This window comes from Diaporthe batatas (genome assembly GCF_019321695.1).
Source record: "Diaporthe batatas strain CRI 302-4 chromosome Unknown Contig00011, whole genome shotgun sequence".
Taxonomy (NCBI): domain Eukaryota; kingdom Fungi; phylum Ascomycota; class Sordariomycetes; order Diaporthales; family Diaporthaceae; genus Diaporthe; species Diaporthe batatas.
In genome coordinates, this window is record NW_025408558.1 from 1,084,967 (window position 1) to 1,107,736 (window position 22,770).

At 52.1% G+C, this 22,770-nt stretch overlaps 5 protein-coding genes across 5 annotated transcripts; 3 read left to right on the top strand and 2 right to left on the bottom strand.

Moving 5' to 3' along the window:
* Positions 1-3,582: 3,582 nt before the first annotated feature.
* On the top strand, positions 3,583-4,793 carry KVR01_009567 (uncharacterized protein; the record flags this gene model as incomplete). The annotated part of the gene is made up of 3 exons (XM_044794158.1): positions 3,583-3,862; positions 3,944-4,268; positions 4,337-4,793. 3 exons carry the CDS (start codon positions 3,583-3,585, stop codon positions 4,791-4,793), a joined length of 1,062 nt encoding a protein of 353 aa, XP_044642069.1.
* Positions 4,794-5,316: 523 nt separating this feature from the next.
* On the top strand, positions 5,317-6,771 carry KVR01_009167 (uncharacterized protein). Its single transcript, XM_044791723.1, has 2 exons — positions 5,317-6,538; positions 6,596-6,771. Exon 1 carries the CDS (start codon positions 5,531-5,533, stop codon positions 6,296-6,298), a length of 768 nt encoding a protein of 255 aa, XP_044641669.1. The 5' UTR covers positions 5,317-5,530; the 3' UTR covers positions 6,299-6,538; positions 6,596-6,771.
* Positions 6,613-12,630, bottom strand: KVR01_009190 (uncharacterized protein; the record flags this gene model as incomplete). Its single annotated transcript, XM_044789482.1, has 8 exons — positions 6,613-7,068; positions 7,143-7,474; positions 7,570-9,095; positions 9,200-10,727; positions 10,842-11,241; positions 11,328-12,033; positions 12,097-12,334; positions 12,582-12,630. The coding sequence occupies 8 exons, from the start codon at positions 12,628-12,630 to the stop codon at positions 6,613-6,615; spliced, it is 5,235 nt and encodes a 1,744-aa protein (XP_044641692.1).
* A 996-nt stretch (positions 12,631-13,626) lies between these two features.
* On the top strand, positions 13,627-16,334 carry KVR01_009577 (uncharacterized protein; the record flags this gene model as incomplete). Its single annotated transcript, XM_044789249.1, has 7 exons — positions 13,627-13,678; positions 13,724-14,309; positions 14,385-14,662; positions 14,730-15,024; positions 15,092-15,561; positions 16,094-16,204; positions 16,267-16,334. The coding sequence occupies 7 exons, from the start codon at positions 13,627-13,629 to the stop codon at positions 16,332-16,334; spliced, it is 1,860 nt and encodes a 619-aa protein (XP_044642079.1).
* Positions 16,335-18,359: 2,025 nt separating this feature from the next.
* KVR01_009151 (uncharacterized protein) lies at positions 18,360-20,591 on the bottom strand. The gene is made up of 2 exons (XM_044794265.1): positions 19,789-20,591; positions 18,360-19,720 (listed from the first exon to the last, which is right to left on the bottom strand). Exons 1-2 carry the CDS (start codon positions 20,374-20,376, stop codon positions 18,542-18,544), a joined length of 1,767 nt encoding a protein of 588 aa, XP_044641653.1. The 5' UTR covers positions 20,377-20,591; the 3' UTR covers positions 18,360-18,541.
* Positions 20,592-22,770: the final 2,179 nt, after the last annotated feature.

Here is a 22,770-nt window from a genome sequence, read left to right on the forward strand (position 1 = left end):
TATCCCATGCTTGCAAAGTCGGCTGCCCAGCCCGTGTCGCCTGCGTTGTGCTACTACGACGTTTCCATGGTCAACGACCTGTATCGCTTGGCCGACCCTTGCCGGTGGGGTGACTTCACTCCGGTGGAGCCCCCTAAGCTTACTTCCACTGCTACATCGATACTAAGGAATGTGATTTTGTACGAGAATGCAGACCTTATGGATTTCGGAGATTTCGGCTACGTGCCACGATCGGGCAGTCCACCAAGTCACTCTTTGGACGTGGTGGCCCGGATCGAGCAGTATTGCGATCTTAACACTCCACTTTCTGGGACGGATTCTTTCCGAGCTGTCGTCATCTCGGCAGCAAGTTTGGCCATCCTGTTTACGTGGACCGCCAGACGGCTGTTTCGATTCCCACCGGGGATTTTCAGAAGACACATCAGAAGCTCTACCAGCCGCTCCAGCCGACGCGCGATCGACAAGATAACCAAGATGGCTGTGCGCATTTTCCCAACGACTGCGCATAGACCCGATATTGTGGAAGGTATGGTCACAACGCCGCTGCTGGTGTTGCACCTGACGGGTCGTCTGATGCTCGACATGCTCACCTCGAGGCTCGCGAAGGTAGGCCGGCTTGAAGCTGACATCATTCTCCGAGGTTGATGACAAAATGCTAATTGGCCTAGGTACTTCTTCTTATCTTTGCGTTTGTCCAAGGGTGCATTAAACTTTATCCAGCACACGACTCCTATTTCCACAGGATTCAAGTCGAAGGTTGGACAGTTGGCCAGATCTTTGCCGTTCTCATTCCTCTCAGCCCTCTGGCTCTGGTCATATTGGAGATCTTCAGTTTTGCTTGGCGTGGATCCAAAAACCAGCCTGCGGATCAAACTCCTGCCTTTGCAATCACAAAGTCGGACCATCCCAGCCATGACCACGGAATGAAGTGTCATCCAGTCGATATCGGTAATTTGGAAGCCATTGTCACTGGGCTCGACGAAAAGCAGGCACGATATGCAAATTACCAAGTACAAAACTGCGCCGGCCAGTATGGCGCCACCGCCGTACTCGACAGCCTGGAACATCGGTCTAGCAAATGGATGTCCATCGCAGTGTGGCTCCTGGTAACATCGGTGACGCTGCTGGCTTCTGCTCAGCTTATCTACACTTATGTGGGCTTTTCGGTCCCTTCGTCGCTATTGTCACTTCTCCCGCTCGCCCTTGTGGCTCTTCCCATATCTTGTTATGCGTGGGCCCTCACGGGACTTCACATACGAAGCGAGGCTGCCCACCGTGCTTCGGGCTATCGTCATGGCTCTCGTTTCATAAAATGGACAACCACTCCTAGCGCATCGCAGTGCTTGAAGTTTACCGCAGCTTTCTGCCCTCTCGGCATCATCATACTAATATACCTTGACGTTCTCGGCTCCCAGAGTCCATTGCCGCAAGGTACATCAGGCAGAGACTGGGCTTTGTACTTGTTTGATGGATCGTTTTGGGCGGTCGTGGAATACTTTTGCGAGGTTGTTTATATCAACTTTGTCTTGTGGTGCATGAATCGACGTACGACAGAAGAGAATTCGGGACCGAAGGTCGGATGCTGACCTAAATCGTCCGAGAAACAGTACTTCAGACTAGTCCCAGGTCCACTGGCAAGTGAAAGCGGGTTTTGGGGAAAGGCGGGTCACATAGGCTGGGAAACTATCTTTAGAAATGGCTCAAAAATTGTAAGATATTTTGTGGCCGCCAGTATTAAACATACAGTGTATTTGAAATGTGTGGCTTGAGAAATGTGTATGTTGGGTGGTAACGCAGACCTGATGCCATGAAATTGCCTGCACAAGCTCTCTGGAGCACACATCATCCGAAAATTAAATTGATAAAAAAAAGCGGGCTTAACTCAGTTGGGAGAGTGTCAGACTGAAGCGTACTTCAGTAAGAAAATCTGAAAGTCGTGTGTTCAATCCACACAGGCCGCAAAATCCTTTTTTGTTTAGCTTTAGCTATATCATTTTTTCATTTACACTATATAACTGCTCATTTCTTCCCTAATAGCTTAAAACTTACATATAAAGTCTTTAAAAGCTTTATATATATCTTTATAATATAAAGAAACTTTAATTTTTTTATAATAATTATATTTAAAAACTTAATTTTATTATATATATATATATTATAATTATTAGTGTGTGTGTATATAGGTGCTTAAAGGTCTTAACTAGCTTCTTACTTAATTATCCTATAGTAGTTTATTTACTCACTTATTTAAAAACTTTAACCTTCTTTTTAAAATCCTTTTAAACCTTCCTTTCTATATAAAAAATAATACTAACTTAATTATAATTAATATATTAAAGATAATTTCTTTATTTATATTTCTCTTTCTTATTTAAATAAGATTCTACTTATTATTACTATTATAATAATAATTAATAATTTTATTTCTATATTATAAAATTAAAAATAAATATTTAATATATTATAATTATTATTAAAAGTTAGATAATTACTTTATTTATATTTCTCTCTCTTATAAAAATAATATTCTACTTAAAATTATTATTAAAATAATAATTTATAATTTTATTTATATATTATAAAATAAAAAATATAAATATTTAATATTTTATAATTCTTATTAAAAGTATTATATTTCTTAAATATTAAATCTTAAATATTTATTAGTATATAAGAGTGTTATATATATTCTTAGATATATATAAAATCGAAGTAAAAATACTTAAAAGGATAAGCATCCTTGGCCACGGGTCCCCATGATCAGGGGCTCCAGGATGAATGAGCAGTTATCTAAAAAAAACCTCATCCCGAAGTATTGCATTTGCCCGTAACCTGTAGGCGGAAACGTGACGCTGCATTCCCGCATCTGGACAACCGAACTTGCCAAGGACAGGGTATTATCAAAACAGATGCCACGGCGAGCACACGCTGAGTCTTGTCTAAGACAGGTTGAACGTATCAATCAACCAACCAACCACGCGGCTCGCGAAACGTGGTTGGGATGAGCTGAGGCGTAGATAGGTCAGCTCTGTACGAGGCTCTGTGAACCCCGAGCAAGTCAGCTCCGCGGATGCTCCATGGAGGTCCGAGCAGGCCTTCTGCATCTCACTCCGTCAACCAATCTGGTCGACCAGTAGAAGAAAGACTTCAAGTCGATATTTACTCTTTTTGCAGCGGAAAAGGGCTTTCTAGGCCAAAGACCTTCGAGGCTCGCCAAACTTCACAATGGCAACCAACCAACACAGTCACGACACCAAGGACGATATCCATGCCCGGGAAACCAATCACCATCACTCCGAATTGTCGGTAAGTAACGAGGAAAGACCTCCGCCTCCGCCTTTCACGCCGCCCGATGGTGGAAGAGCCGCATGGCAAACCGTCGCCGCCGGCTGGTTGTGCCAGTTTTGCTCCTTTGGCTTTCTTAATGCGTGAGTTGACCTCCACAGTTTGTCCAACAACTCCCGCCTTCTCAAATGCACCTTCTGACCAACTACTCCTCCTAGGCTCGGTACCTTCCAGCTCGTATACGAGACAGACATCCTCGACTCTGAGTCTTCCTCGTCCATCTCATGGATCCTCACGATGCAGCTTTTCCTCATGTTCCTCCTGTCGCAGCCAGTCGGCATGATGGTCGACATGTTCGGGCCCCGGGCTGTCCTGGCCCCCACTTCCGTCCTGGCCGTCATGGGCCTGATTGGCCTCAGTTTTGCGCGGGAGTACTGGCAGATCTTTCTTGCGCAGAGCCTCTGCTTCGGGCTGGGAGCTGCCGGCATCTTCGTCCCGGGTCTGGTTGCTACGAGCCAGTACTTCAAGACGAAGAGGGCCCTTGCTGTTGGGGTTGTGGCTAGCGGATCATCAGCTGGTGAGCAAAATCTCCTTGATCATCTGCCTCGTGATGCGGAACGAGAGACAGAGCGCTGAAATTCTTTATAATCCTTACCAGGCGGTGTCATCTTTCCGATATTACTTGCTCAACTCTTCGAAAAGGTTGGCTTTGGCGCCACCATACGATGGACCGCACTCATGGTGGGGGTGTTGTTGGCGATTGCCAACATCTTGGTTGTGCCGCCAATGAAACCCAAGGGCTGGGCAGCACGCCGCAACATCCTAAGTGTTGCTGTGTTCAAGAAGCCATCGTACTTGTTCTTCGTCGGGGGCTCCTTCCTCTTCTTCTGGGGTCTTTTTGGGCCATTCAACTACCTCCCTCTATTCGCCGAACAGTCCCGGAACACGTATTACATTGGTCCCTACACAGTATCCATAGTCAAGTAAGAGTTCTCTACACCCCATAGAAAAATACCATCACGTCTCAGCTACTGACACTGTTTCGTTCTAGTGCCGCATCGATCTTTGGCCGCATCCTCCCGTCCCTCTACTCGGACCGCATCGGCCACTTGCGCGTCATGGTCGTCTGCGCCTTTCTCTCTGGGGTCTCCACCTTGGCAATCTGGTTACCCGTCAACTACCACCGCTCAGCGGGCGGTCTAATAGTCTTCGCCCTGTTCTTCGGCTTCTTCTCCGGGGCCTTCGTGTCGCTCACCGCGCCGTGCCTGGTCGAGGTTGCAGGCGGACACACACATGACCTTGGGGCGATGCTGGGGACCTTCTTCGCCATTGCTGCCGTGGCTTCGCTGACGGGCCTTCCGATTCAGGGCGCCATCTTGTCGGGCGTGGATCTTATGAGGCTGATCGTCTTTTCCGGAGTGACCATGTTGGCTGGCTCGGGCGCACTATCTGGTGCGATGATCCTCACGAATGGAATCAAGGCACAGCAAGTGCAATCGAAGACGTGAATCATAGCACTAGCAATGTTTCATTGTGAGTTAGAAAAGGTCCTTTTGAGTTGGAGCTCAATGGGAGAGCAACCAGGGAAAGGTTGGCCAACTCAAGCTGGTGGTCACAAGAAGTGAGCACAACATATCATGATATACATGGAAACATCTGAATGGGGCAATAATTCTTGACTGGATATGTAAAAATCTCTTGTCTTCAAGGTCAAGGTGAATCTAAAGTTACATGTGTAAGCGTGCTTCAAAGGTGTCCATAGGTAGACATGTCTCTTGATCAACACACGTGGCGCGGGGAAGCTGCCAATCTGCAGGGCCAGCATTTGAAGGACAGAGGCTGGGGATTCCAGACGAAAAGCTATGTTGAACTTAATTATGAATAACTTGCTGGTCTCTGGACATGGCATGGCTGGCCAAGGCGCTCTGTCTGTTTCGGTGCCTAGGGTAGGTACCTAGGTACTTCAGTATTTCAGGGTCATGGGACATCCCTGCCCACTCTTGGCTCGCACCTACAGTAGGACCCGGCTAGCAGCTGGGCATCCTCACAAACCGGAAAGCTCGACAGCAACACGCGTCTTACGGGGAAATGATGGCGGTAAAACCCTACAAATACCATTGCTGGGACCCAAGAACTCGTCTGCTCTCGGGACCAACACCTCCAGACCACCTACCCTAGGGCAGACAGCAACACACTCGACTGTGAGGAAGCCAGCTGAGCAGTAATCCCAACTCCATCGCCGACGATGAGCACCGCCGTCAAGATACACACGCAGCCGTTCCGCGACCACGCTGGCGGCGCCGCGGCCATGGTGTTCTGGGCCCCTGTCGACCAGCCACTGCCGCCACTGTACAGCTTCGCAGTGTACGTCACATCACCCCAGCCACCACCGACAGCGACCACAGAGGGAGGTGACGCGTCGGTGTCCTCGCCTGAGTCCTCCTTCGCAGCAGCCGATCTCCTCCAGGCCCTGAACGAGTCCCGCTACGCCCCAGAGACGATGGGCTACCGGCTCGACGTCTACTTCCAGCCAGGGGCGTCAGTGGAGCACTGCCAGCGGCACTACGAGGGCGAGAGGGCCGCGAGGGGCACGTACGCCGACCAGCTGAGGCAGGTCGGGGATGGCACGTCGCAGCAGCAGCAGCAGCAGCGGCGACTGCCGGGACTCGTACCGTCGTACCTGCGGGCGCCGTCCTTCTGCCACCACGACGTGCTCTTCATGGTCGACAGCGACGACTGCAACGCGTGGCGCCGCGGGGCAGACCTGCTCATGGTCGAGTTCCGCCCGGCCGCAGTGCCCGCAGAGTTCGACCCCGACCCGGAGGAGCTCGAGGAGGACCCGGACATGCTGGCGCCGACGCGCACCCAGCGGTTCCCTGTCTGCCCGGACCCGGAGGCTTACGATGGCGCGGGGACCGTGCAGGGGAGGATGTACGGCCTGTTTGTCGTCAAGGAGGAGCGGCTCGGAGGGCCGTACGAGAGGGCGCTGGAGCTGGGCTGGAAGTCTTGGTGATGGACTGGGGAGGATTGTTGCCCCGGGAGGAATACGGTGGGCTTTTCGTCTCCTTTATTATTCATATTTGGAAGTCCTCAACTCCCCCCTCAGTTCGTCACAAAGTCGAGGCCCTTCACACAAGACATTCGTACTGGAACCACCTGCTTCGCATGACTTGACATATGCGCACCCTGCAATTCTCCGAGCTGTTGCCCGCGCAAATTGATTTCAAAATATCTACAAGAAAGGCCCAATGGGGTAGACGCAGATACTCTCTGGCATCTAGTCTAAGATGGTTCTGACTCTGGCATCTAGTCTACTAAGCCGTCCACTCACCACGGCCCAGCCTGACCGGTCCAAAGACCCCTAAAGTCACTGTTAAACGGCCCGCCCGTGAGCCCGTGCTTCCCTCCAGGCGAGGCCGGGAACCGCAGGTTCGCGCTGCGGATCGTACCCGTGTTGGCGTTGAACTCGGTGGCCAGCCAGTCAATACCCCGCGGCTCGCCGCCGTACCGCGACTCGTACTTTGTCCGCGCCGCCTGGACCCAGTTGTCGGCCTTGGCCTCGATCGAGTTGAGCTGCCGGTCCACCCAGTAGCAGTAAAGGTCGCGGAGCCCCGCCGCCGGCTGGTTGGCGCCGCGGTTCGTGGGGCGCCCGATCTCGCCGCCGACGGACCCCCAGTTGTAGGTGTTGTCGAACTCGGTCAGGGAGTTCTCGATCAGCTGCGAGCTGTCGACGAACTTTTGCCAGATTATGTCTTGCTTCATGTACGAGAATACGCCGTATGTCTGGTTTGGTCAACGTGTTAGCATCTGCTGTTGACCGTGGGTGTTTCTTTGTGCTCGCTGAGGCTCGGACTTACGTTACGGTGCAGCCGTCTCGAGGCGAGGTTGCTGCTGCGGTCCTCCTGGTCGACGTCGTTGAGCTGCATGAATGCCCGCTTCTTGGAGTTGATGTCGCCGTACAGCAGCGCCAGCCGGGACTTGCCGCCGCCGTTGCCACCCAGCGCCCGGGTCATGTCGAAGAAGAGCGAGTCGGCATTGTCGATCTGCACCGCGTTGGCAGTGGTGGGCACGCCAACCAGCACCTCCGATACCCACTGCCGGGTCGCCGCCGTGTAGCCGGCGGGGAGGGGCCCGTTGATGAGGAACTCGAGGAAGGCTGTGATGAAGTTGGCCTCGTACACGTGGTCCGCTGGGAAGAGGTCGATCATGTTAGCATGTTGCTACTGGATACATCATGGTATACGCGAGTGATAAAGGTCCAATGGATGTTCGGCTGGTACTCACTGGCATAGTCACCCTGGACAAAGCCCACAGAAGTCCTCGTCAGGCGTGATATCTCGACAGGGCAGGCCTGCGTCTTGTCAATCTCGTATCCCCACCACTTGGATATCTGCCCGTCGCCCTTGGCGTCGTCACAGCTCGGATACGGGCCGCACGACAGCGTGTGCGATACCCCCAGGTGGTCGCGCCACTTGAGCGTTTTGGTGGTGCGCTTGACAAGGACGTGGTCGCCGTCTTGTCCATCGCGCCTGGCCTTGCTGCTGCCGGCCGAGCATTGCGCCTCGACGTTGTCGCGCTCGAGGACGCAGATATTCTCGTCTTCCCGCCGGGTCAGACCGGCGGCATCTTCTTCGTCGCCAGTGCACAGGGGGCACGGAGGTATGTCTCCAAGTTGGATCTGGCCTGGGCAGCGGAGACCCGTCAGGTGCGGCACCAGCGGTCCGTACACCTGGGCACGCTTGTCCAGCTTGCTGTGGCTTCCGAGGCTGCGCTCCGCAATCAAGTCGCTGCGACGGCGGCTAAAGTACTGTGGTGACGGCGTCCGGGCTTCATAATAGCCGGTCCCGTTCTCAGAGGTATAGATACCAACGCCATCATGCCCGTCATCAAGCTCAGGCAGGGCGCGCTTGGACGGAGACCAGCACTTGTCCCCGCCTTCGGGTGGGTAGATCTGCACCGTGTCGATGGGGATGATGGGAAACGGTGACGATGGGAGTGCCCACGAGAAGGCGGACGGCGCGTCGATGGTGGCGTAGATGTCTGCACCGGCATCAACACCGTAGCAAAACGACGTGCCGCTGCTGCCAGTCTCGAAGTCAGCGTGGAAGCGCACCCAGCCGTCAGCGACCAGGTTGACGGCGACGGGGTCGATGCTGATAAGGTCTTTGTTGAACTCGATGCCGAAAGTTATCACTGGCTTGACGTGCGCCGTGACCTGGCCCTCGAGCCGCAGCCCGTACTCGAAAGTTGGGTCCAGCACGCTCTGCGTCCCATCCTTCTTGGGGCTCTTGGACGCCTCCGGGTTCCAGTTGTTGTTGGCCACCGGGTACGTTTGTTTCGTGTCCCACTCCGCCAGCACCACCTGACTCTCAAGCTTGACGCCCAGCGTGGCCTCGGCCTCGAGACGCCCGAGCACTTTGAAATTGGGCCCGACAGTGACGATTCCCGGCACACTGAATGCAGCTCCGAACTTGTCGGCTGACAGGAGCATCACGTCCTGTGTGTCGAACCGGACCGTCACGGCGGCGTCGACGATGAATTTGGCCTCGACCTTGCCCTTGTTTCGGAAGTAGAGGTACGAGTTGCTGAAGTCGAGGTTGAGGTTGTCCAGCGTCGCGATCAAGGTAAAGCCGTAGTTTGTATCTACGTCGATAGATGTCTCGGCCTTGATCTCCAGCTTGGCGGCAAGATTGGGGCATGTCAGGTGCTCGTCAACCAGCTTGACGACGATTTTCTCGCTGTATGTGTGGCTGAGATCCAGGCCGCCGCTCACTCCGTTGATGAGCCCACTCAGCCAGCTGATGACGTCTCTGTAAGAGAGAAAAGCGTCAGCCACTAATTCCTCGAACCAGTTCAAATAGGGACGAGAGAAAGGTAGGAGCTAAAGCTCGGGAAAGGGGTTGACAGGACTTACTCTCCAAACCATCTCTTGTGCAAGTCCTCCTGTGACAAGCCGCCAAAGTGGTAGTCATCCCGCCACTCCTCCTCAAGCCATCTCTTGTGAGACCCGCCCACATCCTCCAAGCTACGCTTATTCTTCTTACTGCCGCCAGGCTTGTTGACAACATTATTCCAATACTCAGGCTCGTTGCTGAAATCGATGCGAATCTGGGTGCTCCCGAGATCCCTGGGCACACGTCGGAAGTCATAATCAAAAGTGAGGTCGTGCACCGGCGCGGCAGTTTCGTTGACAACAAGCCCCCGCTTGACGAGATGATGCGGCAGCCCCTGGTTTTGGCTGACGGTGAGGTCCTTGACAACGGCATATTTGCCCGGCCCACAACCGCGCGGCATTTCGACGATGGTACCTGGAGCGCCATGGCCGAGGTGGATCTTGCCGCAGTTGGAGTTCTCCGATGTATCCGTGCAGACCATGCGGACCGTATGCTGGCCCTCGGTGATGCCATCGAAACAATCAAAGACCTCCCAGTGCGAGCCGTCGCGCTTATCCAGCGACACCTGCAGCTCCTCTGGGCTGGCGAGCACGACGAACCCAAACGGCGAGTTCTTGGGGTCCTCATTGAACGGCACGTCGTTGGTCCCACCATACGTCGGGTCCACCTTGAGCTCGAAGTCGGTGTCAACATTGTCGGATTTGGGCGGCTCCGGGAACAAGTATTCCAGAGGCACAGGGAGGAAAGGCGACTCCCCATCCTTTGGATCGCAGCAGAAACTGCGCTTGCGCTTGAGGATGCCGCAGTCGTCACCCTCACCCTCATCCTGCACGGTGAGCGCCACCTGCCAGCCCGTGTCGCAGTGGTTGTCGAAGCAGTTGCCCGCCTTGCCATGCCATTTGCAGTTCTTCCAGCCCTGATCCTTGTCGCAGCAGAACTTCAACTTCTGTTCGCCGGGGCAGCTGCCGTACATCCACGTCAACTCGCTCTCGTCGTTGTTGCAACTCTCGTTGCAGCCCGTCCACCTGCAGTCCGGCTGCTGGGCCTCGGCAGGGCAGCAGTAGAACTTCCTGCCGTCCCAGCACTTGTCGCCGTCCCCCCAGAACGACGACTGCAGCGCCACCTCGCCTTTGTGGCACTGGCCGTTGCACCACTCGGGGTTTCCCCGCCATGCACAGTCCTTGGCCTTGGGTGCCGAGGACATGGGACAGCAGAGCCCGCTGATGGCGTACGAGCCGTCCCACCAGTCCATGTCTTCGCACTGTTGCGTGGTGACTTGGATCTCGCCGGCATTGCAATCTGGATAACCGCAGTCGGTGACCCGACAGTGGCCACCGTCTGCGTCCTCCCAGTTGTTCGCCGCCGTGGCCTGTTCAGCCCTGGCGCCGAGCTGTTCTGGGTATATGACGGCTGATAAGGCGTCCAGATCTGGGGTGTCCAAGTCAATGGCCCAGATTAACAGACCGCCGAGGCCGAGTCCATTGGCGAACTCGATCTTCTGTTGGAACGTGTCAAAGTCATCGTATGATACCCATTGGTCGGCACCCCCTGATAGAACGAATATGGTCAGTTACTGCTATCATTTCACTCGCAGAATGAAGAAGACCAGGGTGATCTTGCAAGGTAAGTATTGGCACTGGGGCGTTGAGCAATAAGACTCACAAGTGATATACTTGACGGCATTCACCGTGTCATAATATGGTGACAAAGAGTTCTGCTCGATGATGTCCATGATTTCACGGTAGCTCAGCGTTCCCGAATTATCAGTACAGGGGCCCTTCGACGCACCGCCTTTGAAAAGGCACCCGGGCTGGTGGCATGAAGGGTCCGCGAGCTGGAACGAGCGACCATAGAAGCCGAGCCCGAGATTTAGCTTGCCAGGGTCGACCTCGTTCCGCCAGAATAGGTCGAGGGCAAGCCCTATTTCCGTTAGGTTCGTATGTGCCAGCACTTGGTTCCCGATAGGGTTGGTGGCGTCCCAGATCCCATGAAGATCATAGGCCATGACGTTGACGAAGTCCACCGCCTCAGCGCTGGCCTTGATGTCGAACCACCTCAAGTACTATGGGAAGCTATTAGCGAAGGACTTATACAAGCCCAATGGCTCGGCTGCGCCTAGATGGAACCCCGTGTCCGATTTTGACTTACCCAGTAGCTTGTCGGGGCCGTGAAGGAGATTTCCTTGTAGTCGGTCATCTTGTTGAAAGCTGTTCTCATCTCCTGGAGCAGCTTTGTGAAGTTGACTCCATCATCTGGGTGGCCGCCGCGGTCAGGAGCGCCAGGATATTCCCAGTCGATATCGACACCGTCGAAGCCTGCTCTAGTGAGGAAGAACATGAGTTTGGTGATGAATCTGGACCTCTTCTCCTCCGTGGAGACAATGTCTGAGAAGACAGGTTGCCAGATAGTGTTGTTGTCATTGAAAGTCCATCCGCCTAGTGCCACGATAACCTTCAGTGCTGAGTTCTGCTTCTTGAGCTCCGTCAGCTCGGTGAAGGTGCTCTCCGGCGGGCTTTGTCCCTTCTCGTCGACCATAGTGATAATGTCGTAAGTCTCAGGTTGGATGTATCCAAATGAATAGTACAGATGAGTGATGCTGCCAACAGGAATGTCCTGGATCGGCATGCCGATACACGTCTTCTTGTGGTTCCATGCCTCGTAATAGCCGATGATGCGCTTCTGCACATCGCCGCCCGAGCCACCTGATCCGGGCTGCTCACAGTTGCTCTGACAGGACGTCTTCTCGTCCTCTGTGACTTCGCAGAACTCTGATGTTGTCCCGCAGAAGCCGTGCTGGCTGCAGCAGACATTCAAAGGGCACTTCTTGCCCTCTTCTTCCGCATAACGCCCGCATCTTGAATGTGGGGGAAGATCAGTCAGCAAAAGATCCTACTGACAGGAAGATGGTCGTACTTACTCGGCGTGGGCATCACAGTTACTCCAGCACTTGTCGTTCGGGGACTGGTCGTTGGTTCCGCACGATTCCGGGCCGAAGCCACAGAAACCGGTCTTTGCGCAACAAGCCCCGTTCTTACACGGCCTGTTCTCATCACATGAATAGTCCTCTACGACTTGCCGTGTGATGAGCCCGAGGCCTTCGGGAGAAGTAGAATGCTCATCTCGTGCACAGGTACCGTGGACTTTGGCTACCAAGTCTTGCTGCGATCTCAGGACGGGAGGGAGTGGAACACATATTGGCTGAGAACCGGAGTCCCTTCCATCCAGTAGACTGGGCGAAGAGTATGTCTCAGGGTAGAGCCCCGGGTGGCCTGTAACGAGTGTGATAAAGGAAATGGAAAGGAAAGACAGTAGTTTGAGAGAGCGCATCATGAGTTTGACATTGGCCCGTGTGGGCGTGGTAAAGAGCGAACAAGTGAGCGAATACTGAGCTGAGGGAAGCACCGGCCGGGAACACAGCACCAACATACATATACCTCTTCGGGTGAGGCATATCCACGATACCGGAGTGGTTCAATTTGGGTAGTGTAGACGCAACAAGAATGGACCCCTACATTGGGACTCTCTAGCCGCATTGCCTCCGCTCGGCGACTCCTGGGAATGAATCCCAAATCTTTCTTGGCTCTGTTCTTTGAGAGTACCATATGGGATCTTGGCACCGCGAATTTATTCACGTGTAATCCTTCCGTGGTGTGAGCCCCATGAACACCTGCACTCGGAGTGCTGCCTGGTATTCTTAGCGCGCGAGTAAGTAAGGGCAGGGTCGCACCACACGTGTGCAAACTAGGGTACCATGTAGTATTTTTTTATCGATGGTGCGGCCCGAAGGATTCGCAATCTTATTATGCCACTGCACCCAACCAGGCATACAATTGCAGATACTCGGTATCTCGTATGCCAAGGCTGAATCGCCAAGGCTGAAAACCCGAGCTGCCCACTACCCGTCGCCGGAAAGTTCTCGAGACAACCATCAACACATCGCAGCCAAAGTGCCCAGAGGCTGGAACCAGATTCCGGCGGGAAAAGTCTGTAAGATCTCATTTCCGATCTACAGGACTTGGCAGCGCCGTCCCCATCTTGGCAGCTCTTTATCGCCCACGAAGTGTGGGTGGCCTAGTGCATGCGGACCAAGATGCTGCTCGGAGCTCGTGGGAACGCCTCGGCTAGAACTTCAAAATAGGGGTCCGTAGCATCGCGGCTCACTTGGTTCGGTAGCTGCCTGGATCATGCACAACAAGTCTACTCCTTCCAAGCATATTTTGCAAACGCGAATTTCCGATCGCGCTGAAAGTGTACTCTACTCTTGGCGACGGCCAGGAGTGAGCTCCCACGGGAAAAGCGCGCAAGCAGAAAGGGGGTCTAAGTATCGTGGTTGCCTCGGTCGCGATGGGCTATCTGTGGCGATGAGGTGAAGACTCTTTCCACCGACAAACAGTCACTCCTTTTGCAAACCCCTCACGCTCGTTTCAACGTGCCTTGCGTCTTGACCATGGCTGCTTTTTTGAATTATTTCCTCGTCGCAGCTTCTCTTACATGGCCCAGTGAGGCCTTTCAATATCTCACTGAGTCTACCTTGCCTGTGGTAGGACTAACGCCTGGCTGTGTTTCTGCCCTGACTTCAGACATCGCGTGCCCTCGACAGGTCAAAACTTTCACTTGGGGGGACTATTACCCAGTAGAGACACTCGAGCAGGTTTGCACTGCAAACTGCGCATCAGCTCTCACTGGATATGAGGCGAAAGTAGCAGGTGCCTGCGCTGCCGAGACATACAACCTGACTGAGCACAACGATGCTCCCGTTTCCCTGATCCCTCAGACACTGCACTACTACTACAATCGCTCTTGCATAACCGACGGTAGCAGATGGTGCAACAATGTCGCCGCGCAAGCAGCAGAGTCAACTAATCCTGGAGCCGCGAGTGAGTTTATGAGCAGATCTCGGTGGCGAGAAGGTGCACAATTTCGATGGGATGTGAGACGGCTGACAGTATTTCCCCGGTCAGAGCGGCAAGGTATAGACAAGTGCGACGACTGTCTCATCAAACAGATGCAGTTCGTGGCCGGTTCGCCAATGAACGGTGGCGTGGCTTTTCAGGACGAGTATTCGTCGCTTACGGCGAGCTGCTCAAAGACTGGTTTCCCTCTCGCGAGCTCTACAGCGCCCTACCCTCAGTAAGGAAACTTCCAAATCTTCGATCATATTCTTAGAGCTGGAAATGATGTGTTGACCCCTCGGGCTCGTGACAGACCTCCTGTCCCAACTTCAGATCCAGCAACCCCTGTCTGCACCGGAGCGACATATCAGATTCAGCCCGGGGACACTTGCCAATCCATCTCCGAATCTCAAAAAGTAGGAACCGCATGGCTTCTTCTTGACAATGGGCTTCAATCCTTCTGTGCCAATTTTCCAACAAGCGGCTCCCTCTGCGTACAAAGGAGTTGCAAGGTGTATACGGTCCAAGCGAACGACACATGTGCATCAATAGCGGATGCGCAGGGAGTCTCTGAGGTGATGCTAGGTCTATGTAAGTGACCGAGGTGCAACTTACACAGTGGCTCTCTTGCCTTGACTAACGGCTAGTTCCACCCTAGGGAATCCCGTCCTGGGCTCGTCCTGTCGAACGATCGGCAAATCAACAGGCGACTCTATCTGTATCTCACCTCCAGGAGGTGGGAGCGATTGGACGGAGCCAACGACAACAGCACAGCCCACGGCAGGACCCTCAGATATACCGGCTCCAGTGCCTGCTAACATAGCAGCTGGCACGAATACCCATTGCTCTCTGTTCTATGAGGTCCAGCCAGAAGAATACTGCAACCTCATTATTATGCGGTACAGTGTTTCCATGGATGACTTTATGTTCCTGAATCAGGGTGTCAACTCCAAGTAAGTCATCGACACTCCACTCAACAAGCTTCCAAGCTTCGGCCAATCCCGTCTAACAGATCGCAAGCTGCACAAATCTCTTCGCCTATGAGAGCTACTGTATGCGGCCAGTGGGCGCCATAGACTCGTACCCTTCCCACACGGGCTATGTGCCGCCAGCATCAGCAACGCCGACAATCCCCTACGACAGCCTGCCCAAGGCAACCTACACTCCCCCCGCGATCACGGGCCTGCCAGTTGTGCTGCCCATCGCTAATGGGACTAGGAAAGACTGCTACCTCTTCGTCGACGGGGAACAGCTTCAGGTCAGCTACGATCTCGCCAGCACCGTCTACACGTCCACATGTCATGCCCTCGCCGGGGGCTGGGGGATCTCCCTGGAGGAACTCCAGAACTGGAACCCGTCCCTGGACGGCAAATCGTCCGACTGCGCGCCCCAGAATGGCTATAGGTACTGCCTGGAGGCATATGATGTGTCGTTGGTGACGCCTGGGTCACCGCAGCCTACGGCTGATGTCGAGCTCCCTATTCGCGTATGTTATCAAGTTGCCCTGCAAGCCATCATGAATTAGAGTCAACCGCTTTGATAACTAGTAGCTTACTATTTCGGGGAACACCCCTAGCACAGCCTGGTGCCATAGCGAATTGTCTAGAATTCGCCCCTATTTCCGCCCCAATGAGCTGTGCGCAGGCTCTGCGGACATATGATATAACTATAGCCCAATTCTACGCCTGGTACGTCATGAGGCTTCCGTAATGCCCGTCCTGTTCAGTATGAATATAGAATTCGCTGACATGTGCTTCTTAATCCAGGAACCCTGCTGTCGGTTCCCAATGTCAGACTCTCTGGCTAGGTGAGAAGCGTCCCTGCGTACCAAAGCTGCCTCACAGCGTAGCTGCGTGACTGGTACTGACCAGCTGAATAGACTACCGCTATTGCGTGCGCGTGGACCCGCCCCCAACGGATGACGAGACTGGTGGCCCTGGCTCAACGACAACAGGTACAGTACTCCGAAGGGACACTATCCCCAATTCTTGGCCTTAGTCTGACACAGCAGCAATGACACAGTCCCCCCGTCCCCGACTACCAGTCAGGCCCCGACTACAACCGCTGTCTCCCCACCTGGCCCAACGCAGGAAGGCCAGCCCGCCAACTGTAACAAGTGGCACGTCGTCCGTGGTAAGTTTCACCCGCCAGGCGCCCAAAGCGACATCCGGAATCATTGTGCTGACGTGATGTAGACGGTGATGGATGCTGGGCCATCTCGAACCAGTACGGGATCACGCTGGAGACTTTCTACAAGTGGTGAGTTGATCCGCTCTACTATGTCCTTTCAAACTCCACGGGACCTTTGAGGAGCCGTAACTCAGTAATGCATTCGTTGTGCACGAATGGTGATTGGAATCGGAGTTCCGCACATGTTGCTGACCACGGTGTATTCTCTAGGAATCCTGCCATCACCAATGACTGCGCTTCTGGCTTCAGGCCTGATACTGCTTACTGCGTTGGAGTATCCTCATGATTAAGGGACATCAAAGGCATGGAATTGCCGAGGTGAATCTTTTTGATCAACTCCGGTCTTCATCCATTATTGATGTGTACAACCTCGTATCTAGATTGCATCACGTTTCTTGGTTCGTTAAGAACGAGAAGAGCCTCCATTTTCTCTGTAAATATTATTCAAGTTAAGAATCTTTCAGTACTTAGGTCGCCGAGGAGCTCAATGCCTGCTTTGGTATTTTTGATCTTTCTTTTTGTATCAGAAATGGTAAACTCGGATTGTCCAAAGTCTCGAATTCATACCTGCTTCCGGTGTCGACTACGTCGTCCACAAGCACAATTTGACCATGATGGCAGTTCTACTTGTCTACGCGCTAAATTATCTTTCATCGCTCGATACGGTGTCTTCTGAGTGGGAACCAAGATTTAATTTACATATTGTTTTCCAACGGCTTTCTAAGGACCGAGCAGACGCCCTATGTCAACCCATCGTTGTATGTGGTCTTCTATTACAACCTGGACTTTGTCCCTTCGTCCCGTCCCTGAAGGTTGGGATGGGGGGTTTTTACAGGCCGAGTGACAGCATAGAAGGCGAAGCCATTGGACTTGGTCGAGAACTAACGAAGTCTTATTAGTTGAGGGGGCCCAAACAAATATAATTACTCTTATGTTAGAAACATGCATGGCCTGCTGCCTAACCAGAAGTCGACAGCCACACACAGTACGAAGTAGGACAAACTATAATACTGCATTCGCCTTTCCGGCATAATACGAGTGAGAAAGATGACTTGCCTTAACCTTTGATCCAACGTGGAAGAAAGCAAAGTCTCCAGGGACGAGATGGTGAGTAATGCCAGTAGCCTCGTCCTGTTGCCGGGAGTCAGACTTTTGAATTTATCAATCTTCAAAGGCAAGGGAATACATACCAAGACATCGATCTGACCACTCAGAACGTATTTGGTCTCCTCGAAAGTATAATTAGCGGGGCGGGCCGGCCCAGCCGTGATCTTGTAGAACCCTGAGGTGAACCAAGTTGGGGAGTCGGTGGTCTTGGTCCGGATACTACAACAAAAAAGTTAGATATTGAATGATACGCTCAGGCAACAGGGGGACACACGAGTGAAAGTCGGCAACTGTCGCGTTTTCCCCTTGGGGTAGGGGAATGAACTCGTGGCCAGCGCCCTTGACAATGGTGAGAGGGACAGGATTAGACACTATAGACATGAGGTCAGCACTTCCAGGTAGTTTTCTGAAGAGCAAGCATAATTGACGGGATGTGAATCACGACGTAACTCACTGATTGCTATAGATATCTGTAAGTTTAATTGATAGCAGTGGACACAGTAAAGAAGAGGTGGTGTTCATAACACTTTATATGTGTTGTGCGCATTTCGGCTGCGCAGCCGACGATAAGTCGGACTTTTCTCGGATCGGGAGGCGATCCGACTTCGTAGTCTGGGTGTAGGCGCATTTGGATGCGCAAGGCCGGGCGATTTGAGTCGTACAGCAAGTTCGGAGGGTTTGTTAAAGCATCATCGTTCACAAAAGATAAAATTAGAGATGCTCTGCAATAATCCGCTGTTTTTGTCATCAAATGGATAAGCTAACTTCATACAGAAATGTTATGATCCCAGGGAGAGGTATGGTAAGCAGCGGAACGGCCCTGCGTCGGCCTCAAATGATGCTGTACAGCTTGGCACGCGACAATCTGGGACAGCAGCCCCACATATCTTATCACTCCATTAAATAGTCACCGCTCAGGAAAGATTCCCTGAGCTATGGGCCGGACTTTACGCTGCCTGACGAGTTATTCCACTGATAGAATGGATTTTACTTTGTTGTGATCTTGAAGTGGTGTCGACGAGGACAGATTGTTTAAGCTTGAGTACATATCTCGCATATGGACGGGACTCAGCATGGTGATAGTGACACAAGAGCGGCACAGGTCAGACTGGCTGACCCATATGATATGCACGGCCCTGGCGCTGTACGACTTCGCGCACAAAGCTCACAGAGCTATAAGAACGCCCTGACAGCATGAGAAACACCATTTACATGCTCGAACACATGCCAGTGCCCGACGTTGGGAAGCACCTCAAGACTAGAGTCCTTCATTTTCGCCTTGTATTGCTCGCACAATGCCGGAGGTGACACCTTGTCATCCTCACCGGTGATAATGAGAGTTGGTACCGCGATGTCCTCCACGCTGAGCGTCGTCGCCTTGGAGTCCGCGAGGGCATGGCATGCCTTCGCGTAGGCCTCGGGATCCTGACCCAGCAGGGACATGCGAACCGCAGCCACTGCAAGCGGATTGTTACGCTTCGAGGCGTCCGACGTTCCCGCATCGACCACGGCATCGACGACTGCTGCCATTCCGCTTTTACGCACCAGCGTGGCGCGGGCGAGAGTGGCCTCAGCGGCCGCGTCTGGCAGAGGGGATGGCGGGGGCCCGATGAGGACCAGCTTCTTGACGAGGCTTGGGTTGTCCAGCGTGAACTTGAGGGCGACTAGGCAGCCGAAGGAGTGCGCTATCAGTGTGGCTGGTGCGGTGGTGGATGCATTGGCGGCTTTGAACACCCCGGCGAGGTCATTGGCCATGGATGAGACGGTCAAGAGGCTCAGAGGGTGTGTCGGCGTCTGGCCATGGCCCTCAAAGTCGTATAGATGAAGAGTCGCCTGGTCTGCCAGGGCAAGGGTTGACACCAATGGTGTCCAGTAGTACTTGGTACCGCCAAGACCGTGGACAAATATGATATTATTGGAGCCCGAGCCCAATTTGTTGTACGAGATAGACTTGCCATCAACAACACTCAATGCGTTACCGCGGCCGGTGGCCTTGTCCGAATTGATCAGTGCGAAGGAGCTTGCGGCGCCGATCCGTTCTCCTGTGGAGTTTATGGCATCCAGCTGCGCAACCTTGTTGGTTAGGGTGCCGAGACCTGTTACGGAGATGGCAACCTCGTCGCCGGGCTTGAGATAGATCGGAGGGGTCTTTCCAATGCCCACCCCGGCGGGTGTTCCGGTGGCCAGGATGTCGCCTGGCTGTAGAGTCTGACCGGCCGACAGCGTTTCTATTAGTTCAGGGATTGAGAAGATCAGGTCATCTGTAGATGAGTTTTGTCTCAATTCACCGTTGACGTGGGTTTGGATCTTGAGAGTCTTGGGCAGATCTTCCTTTGGCACCGCGATAGGGCCCTTCGGTGTTTCTGAAATTAGCAAGGAAATGGTCCGCTACTGTTTCAAAATACTTGCGAGAAGCTCACCATAGGGCAGAAAGTATCGGGCGACTTTCCAATGTAGAACTGTTTATGGTCGCGCTGACGCTCGCGGGCCGTCACGTCGTTGATGATAGTGTAGCCCCAAACGTAATCCCACGCATCTTGAGCTGAGACGCGGAACCCAGGACGTGAAATAATGACACCAATCTCGCCTTCGTAGTCAGCAGTCGACGTAAACCCCTCATGGAGCAGTATCTCCTCCCCGTCAGCGATGATCGAAGTTGACCTCTTGGTGAATATGACCGGGTGGCTGGGACGATCGACCTTGTCGGAGCTGTCGAAGCCGGAGCTGTTGAATTCCTTGGCATGCTCCATATAATTCTTGCCCACCGCGAGAACATCACGGCCTGAGACGGGAGGCAGGATCCTGACGGAACTGACGGGCAGGGGGGAGCCGATGGCGTTTATCTTGTCTGGAGAGCCGGCTTCGACTACCTGGTAAAGGTCACGTACGGGTGTACCCGAACCAAAGCTCAGCGGCTGAATTGTGTTGCTGTCGAGGTCCAGATGGCCAATTTGCTCTCTTCCCGTCTCAGGATGCAGGAATGCAACATAGTTGGTAAGCTTCGCCATCTGGTCTGTCTGGGTGATTGTCTGGGATAGCACTTGAAACGACAGGCAGTTGTACCGCTGTCAAAATAATACGATCGTGGGAACTAGCTGAGTGATATCCTGAGACGAGAAATGTAAACGGTATTGCAACAAGCTCGATGATGAATGCCCAGATGTAAATGCGATGAAGCTCTTAAAACTGAAAATTCCGTGATCTCGTCATTGCTCGAGTCGCTCCACTCCGAGATGCCGGCAGAGCATGCGCCGCTCCGTTGATGACGGGCAAGGGCCCCTGTTGTGTGCTTCCTCAAGCAGCGAAAGCGGGGAGGCGCGGAGATACGCGGGCAAGAGCGGCATTTGACCCACTGTCTCAGAAAAACGAGAGTTGGCCCCCCCCCCCTGTTAAAAATTTTAAAGGTTTATTAAAAAGTAGTCTTCTTTTAATAACTCTATTAATACTTAACTTAAAAATAGATAAAAAATATAGTTATAATTCTTATTAAAGCTTTTATATAGTAATACTTTTTAAATATTTATTATTAAATCTTTTTTATATAAAGTATAGAGGTTATTAGGCTAATAAGATAAGTAAGTATATAGACCTATTAAGTAGTTTAGCTTATAACTCTAATAATATATAAACTTTAAATAAAGATTATTTGAAAAATTCAATTTTATAAAGACTCTTATAAGGATTATAAATATATTTTTTATATATTTTTAAGTTAAGTATTAGGAGAGTTATTAAAAGGAAATTACTTTTAAAAGGGAGTGTTTAACTTTTAAACAGGGGGTATTTTGCAGGGGGGGGGCCAACTCTCGTTTTTCCGAGACAGCACCAGCTGCCACCAAACAAGTGGATTCCGAAGTTCATGCATTGCAGGCAGCATTTTACAGCATGGATTGATTCCATGGAAGGTTAATATCCACAATCAACTATGCGTCGAAGAAGGAATATTTCCTTGGGACAGACACACCCAGTGTCTGGACATCTGACGGAGCAATGTTTGGGAGTGGTGTTTGCCGGAGTTCTCGTCGTGTGCAATTTACAACGTTTAGGCTTGGGATGGGTACGTGATACCTACTGTAGCGGAAGCCCATGGGGTCTGCCAACTGTAGCTAATAAGATCTTCCCCCAATATTATTCTACTATAAGATTAATTCTAGCTATTAGAGAATACTTTTCTTTTTAGGTCGTCTATACTACTCACTCTTCTCTCTTAATTTAAGGTAGGAAGACTGTTTAGTCTTCTTCCTAGCCCTTCCTAGTCTATCCTAGCCCCTTAAGACCTCTATTATTTCTTACCTACTTACTTAGCCCTTCGCTGTTAAGAAGGGAACCTTGGAAGGAAAGAAGGAAGGTATATCTAGCTGGCTTTATAGAGGCTAGCTAATACGGATCCCTTATTAAAGCATATTGAAAACTAGATCCAACTATAAGACATTTTATTATAATATCTTCTTCGCTAAGGGTTACCAATCCCTATGGTGATCCAGTATAGTACACATAGCCCGATACCTAGGTATATTAGAATTCTCGAATTTTCAACCCTGGGGTCTGATGCCTCACCCCAAGATTTTCGCACTTCAGTTCTTCATTCCCAGTATATTCGTCGACCTGTGCTTCACAATACTCCCTCTTTTTTTTTTCTGGGGGGAGGGGTCGTTCCCGATGCCCGTCGTCTGGCATCAATGATTTCCCCGGGGCCCTGGATGGCCCCAGGCCAGGTTGCGAGCATCACAAGTAAAATAAATGGAAACACAGCCGAGTCTGAATAAATAAGAAAAGACTTGTTCACAAGTTGATCATGCCCTTAAGTGCTGATTTTGATCCAGTGACCTCTCAGCAAAAACAAAGTCGGACCGTCACGAGCCTTCTCTGGTGTCCGCTACGTGGCCATAGTATCGCTCCCCCAGTCTCCTATGGGACCAAATCCTACAGAGTACCCCTCTACGCGGAAATATCCCATGGAACAATTTCCTATAAAAAATCCCCCACAGGAGGCTCTCACATAAATTCATTCACAGGAACTCCGGTATGATGCATTGATATTTGGAAGGTGTAGTGTTGATGCGGTAATAGTGTATGGCATCATGGGCAAATTTCATGGGGCATTGATTCAAACCAGGCAGGTACGTACTGTAAGGCTCGGGCATTCCGTGAAGCAGACAATCACCGGGTACGCCGTGGACTTGGGTTGCGATGTTGACCTCAGGATTTGTTGACCATTGGTTGAGGCCTTTCGGAATAGTTGAAGGATAAGCACTACTGGCAACATTGAACACACGGACCATCGCTTTTTTCCACTTCCCAAAACGGGTGGTTTGTCCTCGGCGCTAGTATGACGCATTTTGAACGCTGTTCCTGGGATCCACGATGCCTCAAGTGCTGTTGGCTGCCTTCAGCCCAGAAAA

Coding starts and splice junctions, on each gene's coding strand:
- KVR01_009167 (XM_044791723.1), top strand. CDS start 5,531: ATGAGCACCGCCGTCAAGATACACACGCAGCCGTTCCGCGACCACGCT.
- KVR01_009151 (XM_044794265.1), bottom strand. CDS start 20,376: ATGGCGAAGCTTACCAACTATGTTGCATTCCTGCATCCTGAGACGGGA. Junction 19,721..19,788: donor CCGATACTTTCTGCCCTATG/GTGAGCTTCTCG, acceptor GAAACACCGAAG/GGCCCTATCGCGGTGCCAAA.